General features: G+C 44.8%; 1 protein-coding gene across 4 annotated transcripts in view; it reads left to right on the top strand.

Annotated features, from left to right (window-relative positions):
* NPNT (nephronectin) overlaps positions 1-20,039 on the top strand; it is a 284,483-nt gene that overhangs the window by 158,493 nt on the left and 105,951 nt on the right. For all 4 annotated transcript variants that reach the window (XM_086962034.1, XM_086962032.1, XM_086962033.1 and 1 more), the window contains 3 exons: positions 15,540-15,674; positions 16,407-16,529; positions 18,184-18,660. In XM_086962034.1, coding sequence (XP_086818160.1) covers positions 15,540-15,674; positions 16,407-16,529; positions 18,184-18,660 — 735 coding nt within the window. The remainder of the gene's footprint in view (positions 1-15,539; positions 15,675-16,406; positions 16,530-18,183; positions 18,661-20,039) is intronic.

Here is a 20,039-nt window from a genome sequence, read left to right as displayed (position 1 = left end):
TAATTCGGTTGGAAAGACAAAAATTTAGGAACATAGATTTCAACTGGACACAAACTGACAATGGAAGAGAAAAGTGTATCTACCTATGGATAGACAGTACACTGGGGTATGTAGTAAAAAGAGTACTTTATTAGTTAATATACTTATTTAGGATCTAACTTTTTAATATTCATTGTTGATCCAGAGTTCATTCTGTTGTTTTGCAATTTTGTCTGTGTTAAACATCACAATACATTAAGGTTTCAATTTACATTTCATACACAAATACAGAAAGTGCATAAATTGTACATCAACTGTAATCTATATACAAGGATAATTAATATTAATCATAAAGACATGGCTAAAGGTAATATAGTATTGCTACGCGGTTTTCGGCTGTGAGCCTTCATCAGGAAGCCATGGTATGTATTCCAAGTGTACCAGTGTGATATTGCAGCCGCAATATGGTGTGGGCGCAAACTATGGGCGCACCTGCGGAGTTACACTGAGATCCGAGCATAGCACAGTTTGGAGTGCAGATGTAGACTATTACCTGTTGGTTAGGTCTGGGAGTGTGTCTCTGCAACAAAGGTCCTGTAGCGTGATCAGGATGCTTTTAAAAGTGACAGCCTGGAAAAGCGGCCGGAATCCAAGACCTAATACCGGGGCGAGACGATTATGTTAGAACTTTTTGCTTGTGAAACGGCATGTTTCTGGTCTCTGGCTCCAGGTCAAAAAATTATTATTAGGACAGCGGTTCTTGAATGCGTGTGAATAGCGTCCTCCAATGGTGGGGTCTGGCTTTCCGGCGTCTCGATCACTCCCAGACCTAACCAACAGTTAATAGTCTACATCTGCACTCCAAACTGTGCTATACTCGGATCCCAGTGTAACTCCGTAGGTGCGCCCATAGTTTGCGCCCACACCATATTGCGGCTGCAATATCACACTGGTACACTTGGAATACATACCATGGCTTTCTGATGAAGGCTCACAGCCGAAACGCGCGTAGCAATACTATATTACCTTTAGCCATGTCTTTATGATTAATATTAATTATCCTTGTATATAGATTACAGTTGATGTACAATTTATGCACTTTCTGTATTTGTGTATGAAATGTAAATTGAAACCTTAATGTATTGTGATGTATAACACAGACAAAATTGCAAAACAACAGAATGAACTCTGGATCAACAATGAATATTAAAAAGTTAGATCCTAAATAAGTATATTAACTAATAAAGTACCCTTTTTACTACATACCCCAGTGTACTGTCTATCCATAGGTAGATAAACTTTTCTCTTCCATTGTCAGTTTGTGTCCAGTTGAAATCTATGTTCCTAAATTTTTGTCTTTCCAACCGTGATCGAAGTGATTGAACATGTAATTCTATTTTGTCCAGCCTATAATGGTCCAAGGAAAAAGTGGATACTGCCACTTTTTCCTAATTTGGGTCTGAGAAATTACAGCATTGCCCTTAGAATACTCAGAAGTAATACAAACCAGTCCATTGTCTTTGCACTCTCCGAATATTTGATGTCTATGTGAAGGTGAAACAACTGTGTGCCTCTAATGCTGCTGTGCACTTAACGTTTTAAAATATTTTATCCTTGCTTTACTGTAATATATTTAGTCTGATCTTTTTCTCCCTTTTATATGCTTTGTATTTTTATTTTATTTTATATGTTTTTTATTTATGAATTATCTTGCTCTTTTATGACCTTCAGGCCAAAATAAAAATAAAGATGTTGATTCATTGTTTCTAGTCCACCAGTCTGTGTCCACATTTGATGTCAGTCGTGTCTGTTCTGCCCTCTTGCCATAAAATGTGCTTGATTAGATTGGTCCTGCATATTCTGTGTCTGAACATATTAACAATAGTAGTAAAGTAAATCTGGTCACTTAACTCCATGTAATTGTGGTAAATATTTTGAATTAAAGCTTTGTACTGAGTTGCTCTGGCTCTTCTCGTACATTTAGTTTTTAAGTGCGAATCCGACTTATTCCAGATTAACATGATGCTATTATTCCACCGTCCAGTGGTTGGGTCCAAAAAGCTTCTTCTTAATAAAGTACAGTTTAATTTTGGGCATTGACTCTAGGTAGAGCCAGTCTGACTCGGATCATGTCTCTCAAGTCAGGAGGTCCCTACTCTGACTCCCTTTCACAACCAAATAAGTTTCAATATATTGTACAGGCAATAGGTGGATGGTGCTAGGGTTCATTCCAAAAAGGTTCAGGACCCAAATGTTGTGATTGGCACACACCTCCCAATTGGCTACACCCAAGAGCCACTGGTTTAGAAGTAAAAAATTGGGCTTGGGAGGAGGTCTGTGCCTGATGATCAATAATAGTGTTTTGGAAAATAATTCCCAAGATCCAAGCTACTTTTCATAGCATCATGTGTTGTTTTAACTCTTAATCCAGAAATACGCTTCTGGGCCCAATTATCATCTTGGGACCGAAGAGACGATACATCGGACAAAGACAAAGACTGCTCAAATCTTAGGACCGCACAAGATTCTCTGCCTTGAAAAAGCCCTCGGCCAGATGGCCATCGGGTGATACACGTGTCGGCTGCTCTTCTTTTGAAGCGTATTTCTGGATTAAGAATTAAAACGGCACATGATGCTATGAAAAGTAGCTAGGATCGTGGGAATTATTTTCCGAAACACTATAATTGATCATCAGGCACAGACCTCCTGCCAAGCCCAAATAAGATTCAAGCTGGAATTCTGGGTGTATGAATGATACTTCCACTTTGGAGCTCATTCCGTTAATCTGAGAGCATCACTGTGCTCCTCTGGTCCGACCGTGCAGGCAGGGCCAAGTCCTGGTTACCCTCTCCAGCCCTATCCTCTCTCTCTGGCTTCAAGGCAGCTCCACATTTCAGAGTAAGAAAGGCACCAATGGACCTAGTTGCTAGGTTGTATGTTCTAACAGAAATTCATGTATTCATTCTTTCAATATGAGAGCTCGCTCTTCCTCTCTCAGACTCTATTGCAGAGGTCCAGAAACCATTCTCAAACATGTTCAGCAGCTGTAGTTCCATTGCCTTCTGTGAAGCGTTTGGCACATTTCAGATTAATCACTTTTTTTTTTATTTTGACATGTGTAGAAGTGGTGCTAATCATAACAAGTTTGATACCTAATATGTTTTTTACTTGGTAGTGCGTAAGGATTAGTTGCTGATGTTGTTTGAGTTGTGCATTGTAGGATTTGTTTTTTTTTCTCTTGCACTCACAGAGGCGGGTATTGTATTGTATTGTAATTGCATTTGTATAGCGCTTACTACCCCTGACGAGGCGTCAAAGCGCTTTTTCGGAAAGTAGCACGCTACTCCGGGACCCATAGAGGACTAATGCTGAATTAGTATAGTGAAACATGCAAGTAAATTTTAAGTGGTGGATATGTTAGTTATTTGGATTCGGAAGGATAGCAGAAGGATAGAAGAGGAAAGAAGGTTTGTATTTATATAGCGCTTCTAACCCCTGATGGGGTGTTGAAGCACTTTTTTTGGCGAGTAGCACACTACTCCGTAAACCCATAAAGGATTAGTGGTGAATTAGTATGGTGAAATATGAAAGTAATTTGAGTGGTGGATATTAGTCAGTTATTTGGAGTGAGAAGGATAGCGGAGGGATAGAAGAGGAAGAAAGGTGTGCATTCATATAGCACTTGTTACTCCTGATGGGTGTTGAAGCAATTGTCTGGTGAGTAGCACGCTACTCCGGAACCCATAAAGGATTAGAGTTGAAAATTAGTATAGTGAAATAGGAAGTAATTTGAGTGGTGGATATGTTAGTCAGTTATTTGGATTGAGAAGGGTTGGAGAGAGGTAAAAAAGGAAAAAAGGTTTGCATTTATATAGCGCTGTAACCCTGATGAAGTGTTGAAACGCTTTGTTGGCGAGTAGCACGCTACTCTGGAACCCATAAAGGATTAGTGGTGAATTAGTATACTGGAATATGGAATTAGAGAAGTGAACATGCTAGTCTGTTATTTTGATTGAAAAGGATAGTGGAAGGATAGAAGAGTGAAGAATTTCTTTTTTTAGGTCATAGCAGTAGGAGGAGGCTTTTGGATGAGTAAAAAGGGTTTTTGGAGGGGAAGAGTCAGAGGGAAGAGTTTAGAAAGGTTTGTTTTGGGGATCGGTATAGTAAAAGAAGTGTCAGATGATGCAAGGAGGGGTAAAGTAGGAGAGAGTCAAGAAAAGGTTATGTTGGAGAACATAGTAGTGGTATGGGGTTTGGGATGAATGAGAGAGTGGGTGTAGAGGATATAATGATAGATGTATAGGATGAGAGATAGGGTAGTGCATTGGAAAGAGTAGTAGAAAGATTGAAAAAGCTTTATTCGAGTTATACACTCATAAAAGCACAGACATATAAATTCATACATTTTTTTAAAACTTCAAACATTCTGTTACAATAAATTTATAATTGAAATACATAATACATAAGCATTAAAATTGTTACCACTTAGAATAAAATAGCTTTTTCATAATATGCGAAAACTAGATGCATGTTGAGATATAGAGACCTCCGCGTTACGGACCATTCCCAAAGTTTATACAATAAGAACTCATACCATACATATTAGCCGCATTTTGTAGTTAAAATTCATATATATCTCCCAGTAGATGTTTGCAAGGATAAGTCAAACAAAGGGAAATGCAAAATTCAAAACACATTAGGGGATAGAGCCCTCCTCCTTATGGACTATGCCCACCCCAGATATTTTGCTGTTCCAACTACGATGGACATTTCAGTGGAGGAACAAATAATTCTCAACCCCTCAACACCGCTTCGGACACCAAGATTCCTACATACTGGAGCCAACCAAGATTTTCTTGGATTTGCATAGGCCTCGCATAAAAAAAGAAAATGTGCGATGCTTTCGTTGGGAGCCCCACATGACGGGCAGCACAAACCACTACTAGTTCTCCAGCTGGACGTCAAACACCTCAGGGGGAGAGAGCCTGCCCTTAACTGGAAAAATAATTTCCTGTCTAATGGGACAGTTATACTGTCCCAATACTTTTCAAGGGATGGTCTTTGTTTAATTTCCATAAATCTACCCCCCATGGATTCCGAGGTTGCGCTCCTCCAAAGTTTTTGGTCAATGTGGTCCCAATATATTTCTTTGATACTGGATTTACTAGGGAATACTTCCCCGAGGGGGGTTTCCCATAGTTTGGAGAGCCCAAGCTCAGCAAGGACGTCCCTTAGCATTTTTAGCCATTTAATTTTACGAAAAACATCTGATTTGGCTAATGCTAGGAACCCCTCAGCGTAGTGTCTTATTTCCATGGTTGTCCATAGCCGTCTCCAATAGAGGATAGGCCTCAGTCGGGCACGGTCACTAAGCGATCTTCTGCCTAGATCAAGGCCAAGCGGTATTAGTGGGGTACTTTGGGGGAGACTAGTTATCCCTCTCACAAACCTGTTCTCAGATCTTTGAAGGGTGGTAAGACTCTCAAAGCCCCAGACTTCAGCCCCATAAAGGGTTGCGCCCAGGGCTTTTGCGTCATAAACCATAAGAACAGGTTTTATAGGCCTGGTTTTGGATTTTACTTGCTCGACCCTGAGGGCTCCTGAGATTTGCTGATGTTTCAACACCGCCTTCTCTATGTGTCTTGACCATCCAAGTTTACTTGATATCTCCATCCCGAGGTATGTAAAAACATTTACTAACTCTAATTTGATATTGTTCAAAAATACCTTGGGTTGAGATTGGCGCTTTTGCCCAAAGGCCATCCACTTGGTTTTATTTACATTAACCTCGAGACCCCGTTCTTTGCAAAATGCGTCAAATATGTTCAGGGCTTGCTGGAGACCCGACGGGGTCTTAGACACAATCAAGGTGTCGTCGGCGAACATCAGAATTGGAACTCTGATGCCCGCTAACGAAGGTGCGTCAACCATTGCGTCCAAAATCCTATCTACAATGCCATTAATGAACAGGGAGAACAGCAGGGGCGCCATTGCACATCCCTGCCGTACCCCCCGCTCAACTGGAAAGTTATTAGTGGATTCCCCATTCCTCCCCCACTGGACCTTGGCATAATTGCTTTCGTGAAGACGCATTATTAACCTGAGCAAATCAAGTGGGACCCCTATTTTGGACAGAACCTCCCACAGCGTGCACCTGGGCACCAGGTCAAAGGCAGCCCTTAGATCTACAAATGCTACATAGAGGCTGCCTTTACCCAGGAGTACAGTCCCCCACCGTAGCATGGTGAAGCGAAAAATGTGATCGACCGTACTGGTTGCACGTCTGAATCCTGCCTGAAAGGGGGATAAGGCATTGTTGTCATCTACCCAGACCATAAGTTTGTCGACCAGCATCTTCCCCACTACTTTTTGCATAGTAGCCAGCAAACTTATTGGTCTATAGTTTACCGGGAGTGACCGGTCGCCTTTCTTAAAAATTGGTATTATTATTGCCCCCTTCCATATATTGGGGATTTTTGCCCCTTTGGCCAAGCCATTTCCCAACAGGGTCGCATATTTTGCCCACTGGACCTTGTCGTGTTTGAAAATGTCTGAAGGGATTCCATCTAGCCCGGGGGCTTTTCCCCCCTGCAGAGTTGAAATTACAAGTTCCGCATCCTTGGTTAGGAATAGATCACCCTTGCAAAAAACCATAGGGATTGATTCTATGGCCACTATATCCCTACACTCAGCATACTGGGGTTTAAAATATTCGACCCACAATGCCTCATCGACATTGTTGTCGGGATTATTGGGGGCGCCCCCTCTTCCCCATTTCACAATTTTCCAGAAAGTTCTGGAATCCTTTTGCCCTGAAGCCTCAAGTAGCTCCTCCCAGTACTCCTCATCCCACTGCTTCTTAGCCTTTCGGATACTGTCATTATAATATTTCCTGGTGGCTCTAATCGAGGCCTTGTCCCTGCTTTTGAGTGCTCTGCCCAACTCCAGTCTAGCTACCCTACACTGTTTGTTGAACCAGGTTGCCATAGTGATTGGTAGTTTTCTGTTAGTCTTCAGTGGCTTAATAAAATGCGGTTTTATCAAAGAGAAGAATGTGTCATGTATATCAGTTATTTGAACAGAGCCTGGTAGTACAGGATCTACTTTTTCCATGGCGGCAATAGCATTGTCTACCTCCAAATGAATAGACTCCAAGGTGGCCAAATTGGCCAGGACATATGGCCATTTCACCCTTCTTGAGTCATTGGCCATAACAGGTACGCTCCCACTACCTGACACAGGGTTGGCTCGTGCGGCCCTCCACCATGAGTGGGAGACACAGAGGGGGTTATGGTCACTTTCTACTCTCCCCACAATTTCCATGTCACCCACGCCACACCATAACTCAAGACTACAGATGACATAGTCGATCCTGCTTTTATTATGTCCATTGTCGAATGTACAATTACCACATTGGTCGCTTTTTGTCCTGCCATTAAGGGCCCTCAGACCATACTCCAGACATAACGCATTCAACGACAAAATATCTTTTGTCCACCGCTTCACAGGTAGGAGGTTAAGGTTTGGGATGCCCCAAAGGGCATCTTCCTCTAGTCCTATTGGGTATGCAGTATTTTCTAGGGGCTCGAATGTCCTATTCAAGTCACCAGCCAAAATTACTCTGTTTCCAAGTGACTGGGATTCAAGGGAAGCAGATAGAACTTCTAAGGTAGCAGAATTCCCCAGACTCTTGCCCCTAGCATATATGTTATAAATGTCTATCGTGCCACCCTTGCCTACGGATAATCTCAAAAATTGTATATCCTTGCAACCTAGATCAATCATTTTTGCTTTTACATTTGAATTTTGCTTAATCCAGACTGCGAGGCCTCCCATAGGTCTACCCCTGGGGCCTCTCGTTGCTGGTATACAGAAATTTAGGTAACCCGGAAAATGAATTGGGTCACAAGCCCACGTCTCTTGGAATAGGCACATTTCAAACCCACTTACAAAATCAATCCAATGCTGTGACAACAATCTAGCCCCCAGCCCCGCTATATTCCATGACAGAAGTCTCTCCAGGGTATTTTCTATACAAATCCCCTTTTCTTTAGGTGCCGTGGGCGGCAAATCATCCTGCTTCCCGCAGTCACAATCCTCACTTAGAACAATATTTGTACAATTTGCATCTGTACCCTCCTTGGTGCATATGATAGTTGGGAGGGCCGGTTCACCCACACACCCCTCCGAACATACAATAATGCCCCCATCCCTCACATTCGCCACTTCGGATTTTTGACTCGTTTCATCATCATAGGCTATCAATGTTACATCAGGGTTACTTCCCCCAACCATTTCCTCTTCCAAACGTAATTGTTCAACTGGTCTCTGTCAACATCCCCACCTCGTCTGCCCCTGCCCATTATAGGGGTTAAATGCCTGCATGTAGCAATTATTTGATCTAGATATGGGAGCAGCAGGGGGGCCAGCCTCTACCCAGGTACAGAGACTGGGTCTCGGTTGCTCCCTACAGCCCCCTGGGTAGATCACCGGTCTGGGATAAAAGAAAGTAAGGTCCACAACCCCAATCCCACCAATATTAATGTTCCAACCCGGTCCCGTAATCAGCCCCACAACCCTTGGATCCTGAAAATTGATTATAATACACTCGCCCCCCTGTTTTTTTAAGGTATTCCCTATCCAATTGACCCTTCTAGCCCCAATTATCAGGCCATCCACTCCCCCTGGCAGTGGTCTATTGACAGAAAGCCAATGCATGGCCTTATTTTTTAGCATGTCATAAGTTTCTCTTTGGCCCTCCGTTAGGGGTGGGACGTTGGTAAGTATGGCCACATATGGGTAGGAGTCCGGGGTGAGCTGTACTGGCGGGATCCTAGTCGGCAATTTAGTTATTTGGGTCTTTATTTGTACTTGTTCTAAAGGAACACAACTCTGTGTAGGGATGTTTTCCACTGCCACACAAGTATTCGTCCCATTCCCGTTACGATGAGCATTGTTCTCGATGCCATTACTAGAGTGGATTTTATCATTTCCTGACCGTTGGGCCATAGTATTTCCCGGTCCGGTCGGCAAAAGTGTGGCATTTTTGCTAATTGTGGTTGGTGGATTTTTTACACTATCCTTGCTACCCTTGTTGGTGATGTTATTGGGCTTAGTTTTCCCGCAATTACTAGTGGTTTTGGAGGGGAAGAGTCAGAGGGAAGAGTTTAGAAAGGTTTGATTTGGGGGATCGGTATAGTAAAAGAGGTGTCAGATGATGCAAGGAGGGGTAGAGTAGGAGAGAGTCAAGAAAGGGTTATTTTGGGGAACATAGTAGTGGTATGGGATTTGGGATGAATGAGAGAGTGGGTGTAGAGGATATAATGATAGATGTATAGGATGAGAGATAGGGTAGTGCATTGGCAAGAGTAGTAGAAAGAAGTTTGAGATGAGCCAGAAAGTTGGGCTAGAAGATATATTGAGAGAAGTTTAGGCTGAGAAATAGGGTAGTGCATTGGAAATTCTAAATTAGAAGAAAGTGATAAATATATAGATCCATAAGTACATTGAAAGTATATAGATGCATAAAGGAGGTAAGTATATGCGGATTAAAGATATTGATAGAGGTACCGGATGAGAAATAGGGTAGTGCATTTTCAGGAGAAAAGTAACAGACACACGGATCCAAGTAAATGGAGGTACATAGATGCACAATAGAAACAAGTACATGTAGACCAAAAATGTGTTTGTTTCCTTTTGTTTTTGTTTTTATAACAACATAATTATTGTTTGTACAAAGTAATACACAAAGATAGGCACATATCTATAGTGAACATACATGCTTATATACAGAGGGACAAATACATAGGGTGGGTATTAATGAATGGGAAAATTGGCAGTGTTCAGATAGTGGCACCTAGGCATCTTACTACTGGTTTATCCTTCTGGACTAGTGATGTAGAAAGCGCGAGGTCTGCTTGTGTCTTATTTTACTAACTAAAGGCACCTTTCACGAGGACGGCTTTGCTATGGCATTTGCAAATGTTAATTAGTAACCAAATATTCTCCCCGCTTAAGATCGAGCCCTGGGCAGCCCGGTCAGTTATTAATCTTTTCCTATGAAAGTGTCATTAGCGTAATTGTATCTGAGCGAGTCCATTGACGTCAAAATTAGCTGTGGCTGGAATGTTCTGAGCTCCTGGCTATAAACATGAACCATATGGAGCACATACTTTAATGATTTTTTTTGTAATATTAAAAATAAAAGCGCAGGAGGAGGTTTGCCAGAAGAGATGGGTGCTGGTGGAAATATGCACGTTCCACATAGCTGAGCCGCGAGGATGGTTATCTCTGCCGTTTGTCAAGAAACGGCGGTGATAGCGGAGGGATGGGGAGAAGTGAGCAAGAGGTCACTGGCTGCAGGAATGCGAGCACTGGCCCTGGGCCACCCTTCAGTGGGAAGAAGCCAAATTAAGCACTATGGAATGCTCGGGTAAACGCAGCCAGTCAGGAGGATTGCTAGTGTGCGGGCATTAATTGCTGTTGTTTGCCTGCTTTCTAACTCTTTCTCTGATGAGAAGAAAAGGACGCGCTTCGGCAGGGGCAGGAGGCGGATAGCAAAAGTGACGCGTGCTTGGGGAGCGTGAGGGTCAGGGGGTGGTTGGTAATAGCCTTACTATCCACAAGCTGCTGGGCTTTAATGGTTGTTTATTGCCCTTCCTCCATTAGCACAAGCTGCTGGGCTTTAATGTTTGTTTATTGCCCTTCCTCCGTTAGCACAAGCTGCTTGGCTTTAGTGGTCGTTTATTTCCCTTCCTCCGTTAGCACAAGCTGCTGGGCTTTAATGGTCGTTTATTGCCCTTCCTACATTAGCACAAGCTGCTGGGCTTTAATGGTCATTTATTGCCCTTCCTCCATTAGCACAAGCTGCTTGGCTTTAGTGGTCGTTTATTGCCCTTCCTCCGTTAGCACAAGCTGCTGGGCTTTAATGGTCGTTTATTGCCCTTCCTACATTAGCACAAGCTGCTGGGCTTTAACGGTCATTTATTGCCCTTCCTCCATTAGCACAAGCTGCTGGACTTTAATGTTTGTTTATTGCCCTTCCTCCGTTAGCACAAGCTGCTGGGCTTTAATGTTTGTTTATTGCCCTTCCTCCGTTAGCACAAGCTGCTGGGCTTTAATGGTTGTATATTGCCCTTCCTCCATTAGCACAATCTGCTGGGCTTTAATGGTTGTTTATTGCCCTTCTTCCATTAGGCACCCTGGTCTTAAGCTTGAGCCTGTAACCGCCGAGCGGGAAGTACACAACCATTAACGCCTGCACAAGAGGGCAATAACGCTTAAGTTGTGTGCAGACTTGGTGCCCCAGCCTCGGAATGGCTTCGACATTCAGCTAGGGGAAAAAAAATCCTGGCCTTACCTGATATCATTTCTGTACTGGGGGCAGATTTACAAGCCCCTTGTGCCTTTTGTGACGCAGCGGCGGCGCAAATCCTGTGCCATGGTGCAGGGGTACTTACAATGTGACGCATCTGGGAGATGCGTCACGTTGTATGCCCTGCGCCACATGTAGGCGTTCCTGTGCAGGGGGGGGGGGCGTTCCGGCGCAGGAACGCCTCCTAAAAGTGGCTGAGTGAAATCTACAAGATTTCACTCAGTCACTTTTAGGCCCATGCTGCGTCAAAACCCTGCGCCTGCCTGAAGCAGGCGTAAGGATTGACGCAGCATTAACTAGATAGGGCCCCCAGAGCATTGCTGGAGCTGCGTCGCGCTTGCGACGCAACTCCAGCAATGCGTCACTTTTACGGCACAGATGCGTCACACATCTGTGCCGTTTTTGCACCATGGTGCGCCGCATTTACCATGATAGCGGAGCTGTGACGCACAATAACTGGCGCGTCCCTGCCTATTTGCAGGGATGCGCCAGTTATTGTAAATATGCCCCTAGGTGTATTAACTGCTACAGAATTTTCGGTACTGAGGTATAAGTTGCAACTTGTGATCAATAATATACAGTACACTGTTGTCTGGGTATACGAACGTCAACCGGTCCACAAAGGCCCACTGGCCCCCCTCCACCTCTGGCAATCTCCCACATTGCCCCAGTTCAGGAAGGACCTCAAGACCTGGCTTTTCGGGTCCCCCCAGCACTCAACAGAGCTGCCCCCCCCCCTCCCATCCAGCGCCTTTAGACCCTCGCGGGTGAGTAGTTGCCCTTAACCAACCCTGATTGACAAAGGGGATGCTTCCTGCTCTGCTGGGTGCCCAGCGTACATGAAGATGTGTTTGAAAAATGATCCTTATTAACACCATGTCCAAGCGAGGGGAATTCACGGTGAAATCACGTGCACCTATAAAGGAAAAGACATGCTCCCCACTCCAATATGAATACACCGAGGGAATCTCAGAATGGCAGGGTAACTGTGGATATAGGTTTTTTTCACTGAAGGGTTCTGAGTAACATTATTTCACCATGAGAGCAGTAGCGGTGGGTGGTGGGAGTGCTGCCGGGCGGTGACGTGGGGAGGGGCAGGGTGGGGGGTAGTAAACTACGGAATACGGCCAAATGCAGGTAAGTAACCGCATCGCTGCTGCGGTGATTTTTGCGCTACGCGGCTTTTTTCGAAAAGCCGCGTTAGATGACGAGCTCAGCTCGTCATCCGCACACGCCCCCCATGGCTGATGACGAGCTGAGCTCGTCATCCGCATCGCAGGGCTTAAACATATAAATACATTTTGTTGCGCGCACTGCATCGCCAAATTCGATGCAGTGCGCGCAACGAAATTAGTTTTATTTATTTATATGTTTACTTACCTGCTTTTGGCCGTATTCCGAAGTTTACTACCACCACCCTGCCCCTCTCCCGCCCCTGTTACGTACCTCCACCACCATTGACATTACACACCTCTTCCCCCAAGGAAATAGAAACCAAGCATTGCCAAAGTCAAGATGTGTTGCTTTTTTGATCTATTGGCTATGCTGATGATTTTTGGTGATGCTGAGCATTAGTGTTAGAAGTCAACGTAGGTTTTTGGTGATGTTGTGCAGCATCAGCAAAAGAATTTAAATGAAAACGCATGCAGGAGTCATGATGCTGCTAGAGGCCACGTCACTCAGTAAGCATGCATATTCATGATGACATAATGCATCTATTGGATGAGACAGACACCATGTTCTTTCTTTTTTTTCTTTTCAATTAATGTCCAAGGTGGCGGTGTGGGGAGGAAAGAAAAAACTTCTGTCAAGACCTCCTAAAAATGTACATTTATTTAAAGACTGTGATGGGTGAGGGAGCATCAAATGAGGGGTCTGGTTTACCAATGGAAAGTGAATAGGGGCAATGGCCACCCTTGAAGGGGCATGGGGGAATAATGAGAAAAAAATTAAATGCTGGAGGGGGACTTTGGGGAAAGGAAGCAATGGGTAGGGTTCGTGGAGGAGGGAGCAACATGGAGCACGCAGGGTTGAGGACGTTCATGGAACAAAAAGCAACCCTCGAGGGCGAGAACAAAAGGTGGAGAAGGGGGCAACTTGGAGCGTTCCGGGGCAGGTATTTGAGGAGAGAGCAGAATAAAAGGGAAAGAGCAAGAACACACATGCACTGCCACGGAGTGCTTTAAGTGAAAGAAAACAGCAGTTTCCTCAATTTGAGCAGTTGAAGTCAGCCAATCAAAAGGATGGTAAAGGGGGTGGACAAACACAAGAAGAGGCAGGTAAGATTTTGAAAAAGAAGCAAGCAAATGAATGTGACATTATAACCTACACCTATGTTGCCCGGCCGAAGCGCAGAGATACCCCTTCGGGGGTTAATTCAGGTGTTATTTAAATAAATAAATAAAAGAACAAACCAATAGTAAGCAGTGGGCGAACTCTAAGCCCTGTGTAAGTTTTTGGTTTTTGATAAGGCCTACAAGAGCTCTTTCACAGAGAGATAGAAGCTGCCTATAGGTGATACCTAAAAAACACAATACCTGGAATCCTGCCACCCTCCCCAGCCACAATGGAAACGTCTTCCACCTGTCCAAACAAAAAGCACCCATAACATCCTCGCAACCAAGCCTCTGCAATACACTCCCCTCATCCTCCCACCCACGTACAAATCACATCCCAGCACCCGCCACACCACGCTCTGCACATTTTCTCTCCCTCCCAATCTAAAGCCATGCTGGGCACGTTCCAATTGATTGCCCATTGATATCCCATTGATAACCGATGCCACACAGATTGCCGCTCTGTGGGAACCGTGTGCTTTTCCTGGTCAACGCAAGTGTGAGATCCGGGATTGACAATGGCGGCGGTGGTTGTTGGCGCCGAATCATTTCTCCACCTCCCTTGGTCCCTGGAACTCATTTCCTTACTGCCCGGAGATGAGGGCAATGGATAACCGGGTTTTGAATCCTGTTTTCTCAGGTCATACTAGCAATGTGCTGTATAAACTGAAAGAATGCTGAGAGAAACATTTTGAACAGAAATGGGTTTGTTACAACTTTGATGTGAATGATAACTTACTCTTCTATCTTGGCCTTCTAATGCTTGAGGAAAGTGTCATTTCTGGAATCCTAGCACTAATATCGGTTAAAATGTAAATGTAAATTGATACTTGTATAGCGCACTACTCACCCGCAATGGTCTCAAGGCGCTTGTACGAATACCGCTGTGGAACCCATCCTGGCTTTCCCTGTGAGGCGTCCACTCCTGGGCACCCCCAAGGTGGAGGCCAGGCATCCTTAGCGTTGTGGGGGCCGTTGTGGAGATTAAGCAAGCTATTGCCCAGAGTTGCAGAGTGGGACTCCATGATTGGAATAGGCACCAAGGCGAGAATTATAGGGTCCGTGGAATGTTTGAGGCCAAGACCCGCCGAGGCAGGGAATTGAACCCTGGTCCCAGGCTAGACCTCTGCAACAGGGTCTGCCGTTCTAATCATTGAGCCACACTTCTCCACCGTAGTAGTGGGAATGAAAGTAAGGGTTTTGACACATTTGTCTGCAGATCATTTGCATGCTCTGTAGTAAGGGTAATGGGGCACTGAATGAAAGGAAACTTCAACATAGGAATGGCTTGCAAGCCCAGCTATTGACTGCAGTCTGCGAGGCCAGAGGGGTGGTGCTGTGTAGATGCACGCAGAGCCATTCCAAGGACATCAGTCTACAGACGTCCAATCAAGGAAAACAAAGGCAGGTGAAATAGTACACATTGTTCACCTACCACAATGATATAAATATGGTTTCTCTGTTTTAGAATGCTTCCGTGGAAAACAGCCTTTATATCGAATGTTTTACCATACCACGCTTTTTGTTACCACACATGTTTTTAGAACGCATATACTCTTACAATGTATGAATTTACCACGCATCTAAGATAAGTTCGGGGCGTGGAGAGTCTCCCCCCACAAATACATTGATTATATATATATATCTAAACAATGCATGGTAAAGGCATACGTTGTAAAAGCATACACGACCTAAAGAAATGCGGGGTAAAAAATGTGTGGTAAAGACACGCGGAGTATTTCCCAGGGTCTTCAGTGAGTGTTGTCATCTGACTAGTGCCCCCAGGCATGCTCTGTATTGTCCCACAACTCCACAACTGCCTCTCACTGAACATTAACTTCTCATTCCAGATGTTGACGAGTGTGCCACAGGAGCAGCAGTGTGTCCCAGATTCCGGAAATGCATCAACACTTTTGGCAGCTACATCTGCAAGTGCCATAAGGGCTACGATTTGATCTACATCGGAGGCAAATACCAGTGTCATGGTAAGCGCAGGGGCGCGGCGGGTTTAAGGCTGCCCAGGGGTTATGGTAGATTTAGAGTTAGAATGGAAGTACATGTCCCGACTGTCCCTGCTGGGCTCGAGAGGAACGTTGTAGAAGACCCTGCTTTAGAGAGATCCATGCTCGGCATCTGAAGGCAAGTGGAAGTGAATCCCTGGTGGGATCTAATTGCAAAGCGAGCAGAGTGCCTTCAGGCTTAGCCTGGTTCTTTCAGAGCCGGGCTCCTATTTTGCAGAAGTAAAGGTACTCAGATGTTGAAGTTCTCAAGCCGAAGCCATGCGTGGTTCCCTAGTGTCTGCCTGTCGATCTGGTGATATTGATAGAGTACAAAGGAGGTGGCTGGACAAGCTGACAACCTCATTCAACTCCATTGAAGTTTGTTATTGACTGACTTACAACACCAATAGCTCTTACAAGCGCATTGTGTACCTTCCTTTCATGTTCAAAGACACGTCCCTGTTATTTGACTGGGCAAACATGACATGAAAGGCAATGCAGTGCTGAAAACGGCATGTTTATCCTTTGAGCTAATACAGGTGAGACTGTAAAGTGTCAACAGGAGAAAATTGGGAGTGTGCCAGTGTTGCAGTCAGTAGATGACGCCTGAACTCAGTCTTCTAAGCACTGTGCGTGGAAGGCTTGCGTCAGAGTGCGGTGTGTCCCTGCTCCCTCACTGGGCCATGTTCACCTAGATTGTGCTTTCTTGTCTTGCAGACGTCGACGAATGTGCATCTGGAGCCTACGAGTGCAGTGGGCTCGCCCGATGTTACAACACCCAGGGCTCCTACAAGTGCAAATGCAAAGAAGGCTACAGGGGCAACGGCGCAGACTGCACACGTACGTAAGGCGGAATGGTCCTGTGAGTGTGGAGCCCCAAGAAGGGGGAAATGACCCATGATTCAGTAGTGGTTAAGAACCTTCATCCTCAGGGTGACTTCTTGTAGGGGGTATAGGTCATTAAATGTACTACGATCTGGGGATATTCTGTGACGTATGAGAATGTTCATCGAGCTGTAAGGTACCACCATCTATGGATCAAGATCGACAGTGGCACGTCGAATGGCAGCGTTTGCAGACCTGTCACAGAAGCATAGAACCTGCTTATAGAAAAGGGCTACCAGGCCCATCCAGTCTGGCCATTCCCCCACCTGGTGTTTACTCATGACCCACCAAGGTTGCCAGCTTAGACACTGCTCCACGGTCAATAGAAAAGGCACCCAACTCAAATAGCTCCCTGAGTCCCAAACCCAGCAGTGCAAGTAGCCTTGTACCTTGTGACACAAGACATGAACATATATGGAGGTATTAAGTAGTAGGTGCTCTCTATTGCAGGCAGTGCCTTTATGTATTGTAACAGATCTACAAGGAGCGAGGCTCATACTGCCATGCCACTACATAAGGTTTTTGGGTGGTCTTCCATCTCTCGGTACAGGAGAGGCAGGGCTGGCACACTGTGGTTACTGCTGGTTGTTTGCCTTTTGCTACCATTAGCATGAGTTCCCCCCACAATGATTTTTAATGTTAGGGTTCTCATTTCTTTTATGCCTTTCTGGTTGGATTTACCATAACATTTGAAATATTTCTCAAAGATTGGCACAGTTCTGAAACCTTTCAAGGGCCAGCCTCCTTTGTTCATGAAGTTGTTTTTGAGTTAAGCTTATGATCACTGAATTTGTTCACATATTTTCTCGGTTTGAGTTTGAAGTAAAACATGGTGCTCTAGTCATTTCCCAAGGTGAAAAGCTATTGTTTGAAACAATACGGGCATTTTTTGCTTTTATTCCATAGTATCCTTAATGTTTGCAGGGCTAACATAAGTGAGATATGAAGCTTAAAACTTCTTGGCATTCATCCATTTAGATCTAATCTCAACCCCTTCTACTCCTCTGTCAAACAGGCTGTAGGCAATGGGGCACACAAAGGGCCCTGGTGCTGTGCAGAATAGGTTCACTAGAGTCACGTGGGTGGGTTGAATGGAACGTGTCCCAATAATATTATCCCCTTTGACTCCTCCTCTTCTGCCTCACTAAATTGTGTTGCTACCTGAGTAATGCATATCAGACTTGCACATGCTTTTCCTGGGTCCAACTATATTCCCCAGTTAGGGTTACATGAGCGGCCACGCTGCCTCAGACCTAATCTGCAACCAATTGAAGGGCTATGTCAGAGCTGGGAGTGACAAGGGCTTGCTGAAGAGAGAGAGGCGAGGGTGACATGGGCCAGGAAAGCACCTGGCTGTTTGTTTGCTGGTCCATTCATGTAAACTTTCAAAGGAATATCTCTAAAGCACTTACATTCCCTTTATTACTACAATTTTATATATTAATTAGGAAAAACCAAGGGATGTGATGGGCGGTCATCTAAGATCATGACTAAACGGTCACTTGGCTGTGTAAGGGAAGTTAACCTATCATATCCTTAATTAATGTATTCTTCCAAATTGTCTTCCTGGATGTTAAACTAATCACAGGTTCTCTTGATTTTCTTTTAGCTGTTCCACGAGTTTGGATTGATCCGTCCAATCCATTTCCATTTGGTCCCTCCAAGGATAACAGCCGACATATATTCAAGGGAAATAGTACCTTCTTCAAAGGCAAAGGAGGGCAGAGCAATCAAATCCCAGACATTATAGAACGAGGCACGGCGCGGCCTCCCATCAAGCCATATGTACCGCCAATCATAACACCAAAGCCGGCACCCAGAACGACAAGGCCTGCTCCGGTAACAACCACCAGGCCTGCTCCAGTCATCACCACAAGACCCGTGCCGAAACCCGTCACCAGACCCCCACCTAAGCCCTTCACGAGGCCAGCACCCAAACCTACAACAACATCAACAACAAGGTCAACTCCAAAACCAACAACTAGAAGCCCTCCCATTGTAACTCAAACTCCATCACCCGCAGTGGCCATTACTGTGGACAATAGGATTCAAGTGGACCCTCAGAAGCCACGAGGAGATGTGTTCAGTGAGTACATTCAATTTGCTTTTGTTCATTGTTTTGGAAAAACAAGTTTATGTGCAGGTAGTTTAGTGCCACATTGAAGTGTTCAGCCTGCTTAGTGGTTTTGGATTGATACCCCCTCTCAGTTTGAGCAGAGGGTGACATGTTTGCGAACTCTTCAAATTGAGAGAGCCCGGTTTGTGCTTCAGTGCTGATGAGGAGTTCCCAAATGTAGCACTTTTGAATTAGCAGCACTGAGCTTTGAAGAAGGCCACATAGACCTAGAGGTTGAAACATAACTGTGACAGCAGTGCCAAGAAGCACTAATGGCAAACAAATAGCATGTTCCCAAGGCACACCTTCTGAAACTAGAGTGTCTGCACATGTTAGGTTTGCACTCCTGGAAGATTGGAGATTAAATATTCTGTCAATGGCAGCCGAAAGGAACAAGCTAGTGCGATGTGCAATTATTTCACACAGGGGAAAGCTACTCTGATGGGATTTTCTTTCAGATTATGCAAAGCTCTTGAGTTGCTCCACATGATGTGCTGATGGAACTCAGCCTTATATCCCGCCGTAGAGGGCTATACCGGCTATTAAAGGCCCTCTCCAGCGTTAAATGCCCGAGCCGGAGGCGAGGGCCTTTAACAAGGGAGAGGGACTTTAATAGCGGTATAGCCCATGTACGAAGGGCTATAAGGCTATTAGAACATTCTGTCACTAGAGGCCAGAATGTTCTAACAAAAATACAAAGCCTTATGGGAGTGTGAGGGGATTGAGATCCCCTCAGGCTCCCTGAATCCTTTGTTCACAGCCAGAGCTGTGAACAAAGAAACATTGGAATGTTGGAGCTCCAGGCTTATACCAGCCATTATAAGCCCGGAGCACTCCATTGTTTTCAATGGAGCTCCCAACATTCCAATGTTCTAATACAAATTGTGTAATAATTTGCTACCTAAATTCGGGTGGTCAAATACACAGATGTCAAAGCTGGTTTCATTTCACTGTTATGATGCAAGAGGTGGTGAAGTTGCTTCTGGCGCTGGCAGTCAGAGTCAGATAAAGTATGAAAGGGACAAAGAAGAGATGTGGCAGGGTGGATCGTGTTTCACTATTCCAGACAATTTACACTGTTCCTGTGAGAGAACATTTATCGGCTGCTTTCAGCCCAGATTGTAATTAGTGAGGCAATGCTGGTGAGTGAATACTGATCGTAACTGGGAGCTTGTAGAGCAAGGATCCCAAATGAGTAGCTCGGGAGCTGCTGGTAGCTCACCAGCATGCTCGATGGAGCTCTCGGAGGGGAAAGCAAGGTCAGTTCCGCACTCAAGAAGTCTCTGCACAGTAAAGAAGGCAGCAGTTCCCATCTTAAGACCCTTACAGGGACAGCCATCCAGACAAAC

Source organism: Lissotriton vulgaris, chromosome 3_1 (assembly GCF_964263255.1).
Source record: "Lissotriton vulgaris chromosome 3_1, aLisVul1.2, whole genome shotgun sequence".
NCBI classification, from domain to species: Eukaryota; Metazoa; Chordata; class Amphibia; order Caudata; family Salamandridae; genus Lissotriton; species Lissotriton vulgaris.
The sequence above is the reverse complement of the archived record's forward strand: the minus strand, read 5'-3'. Positions and strand labels throughout refer to the sequence as shown.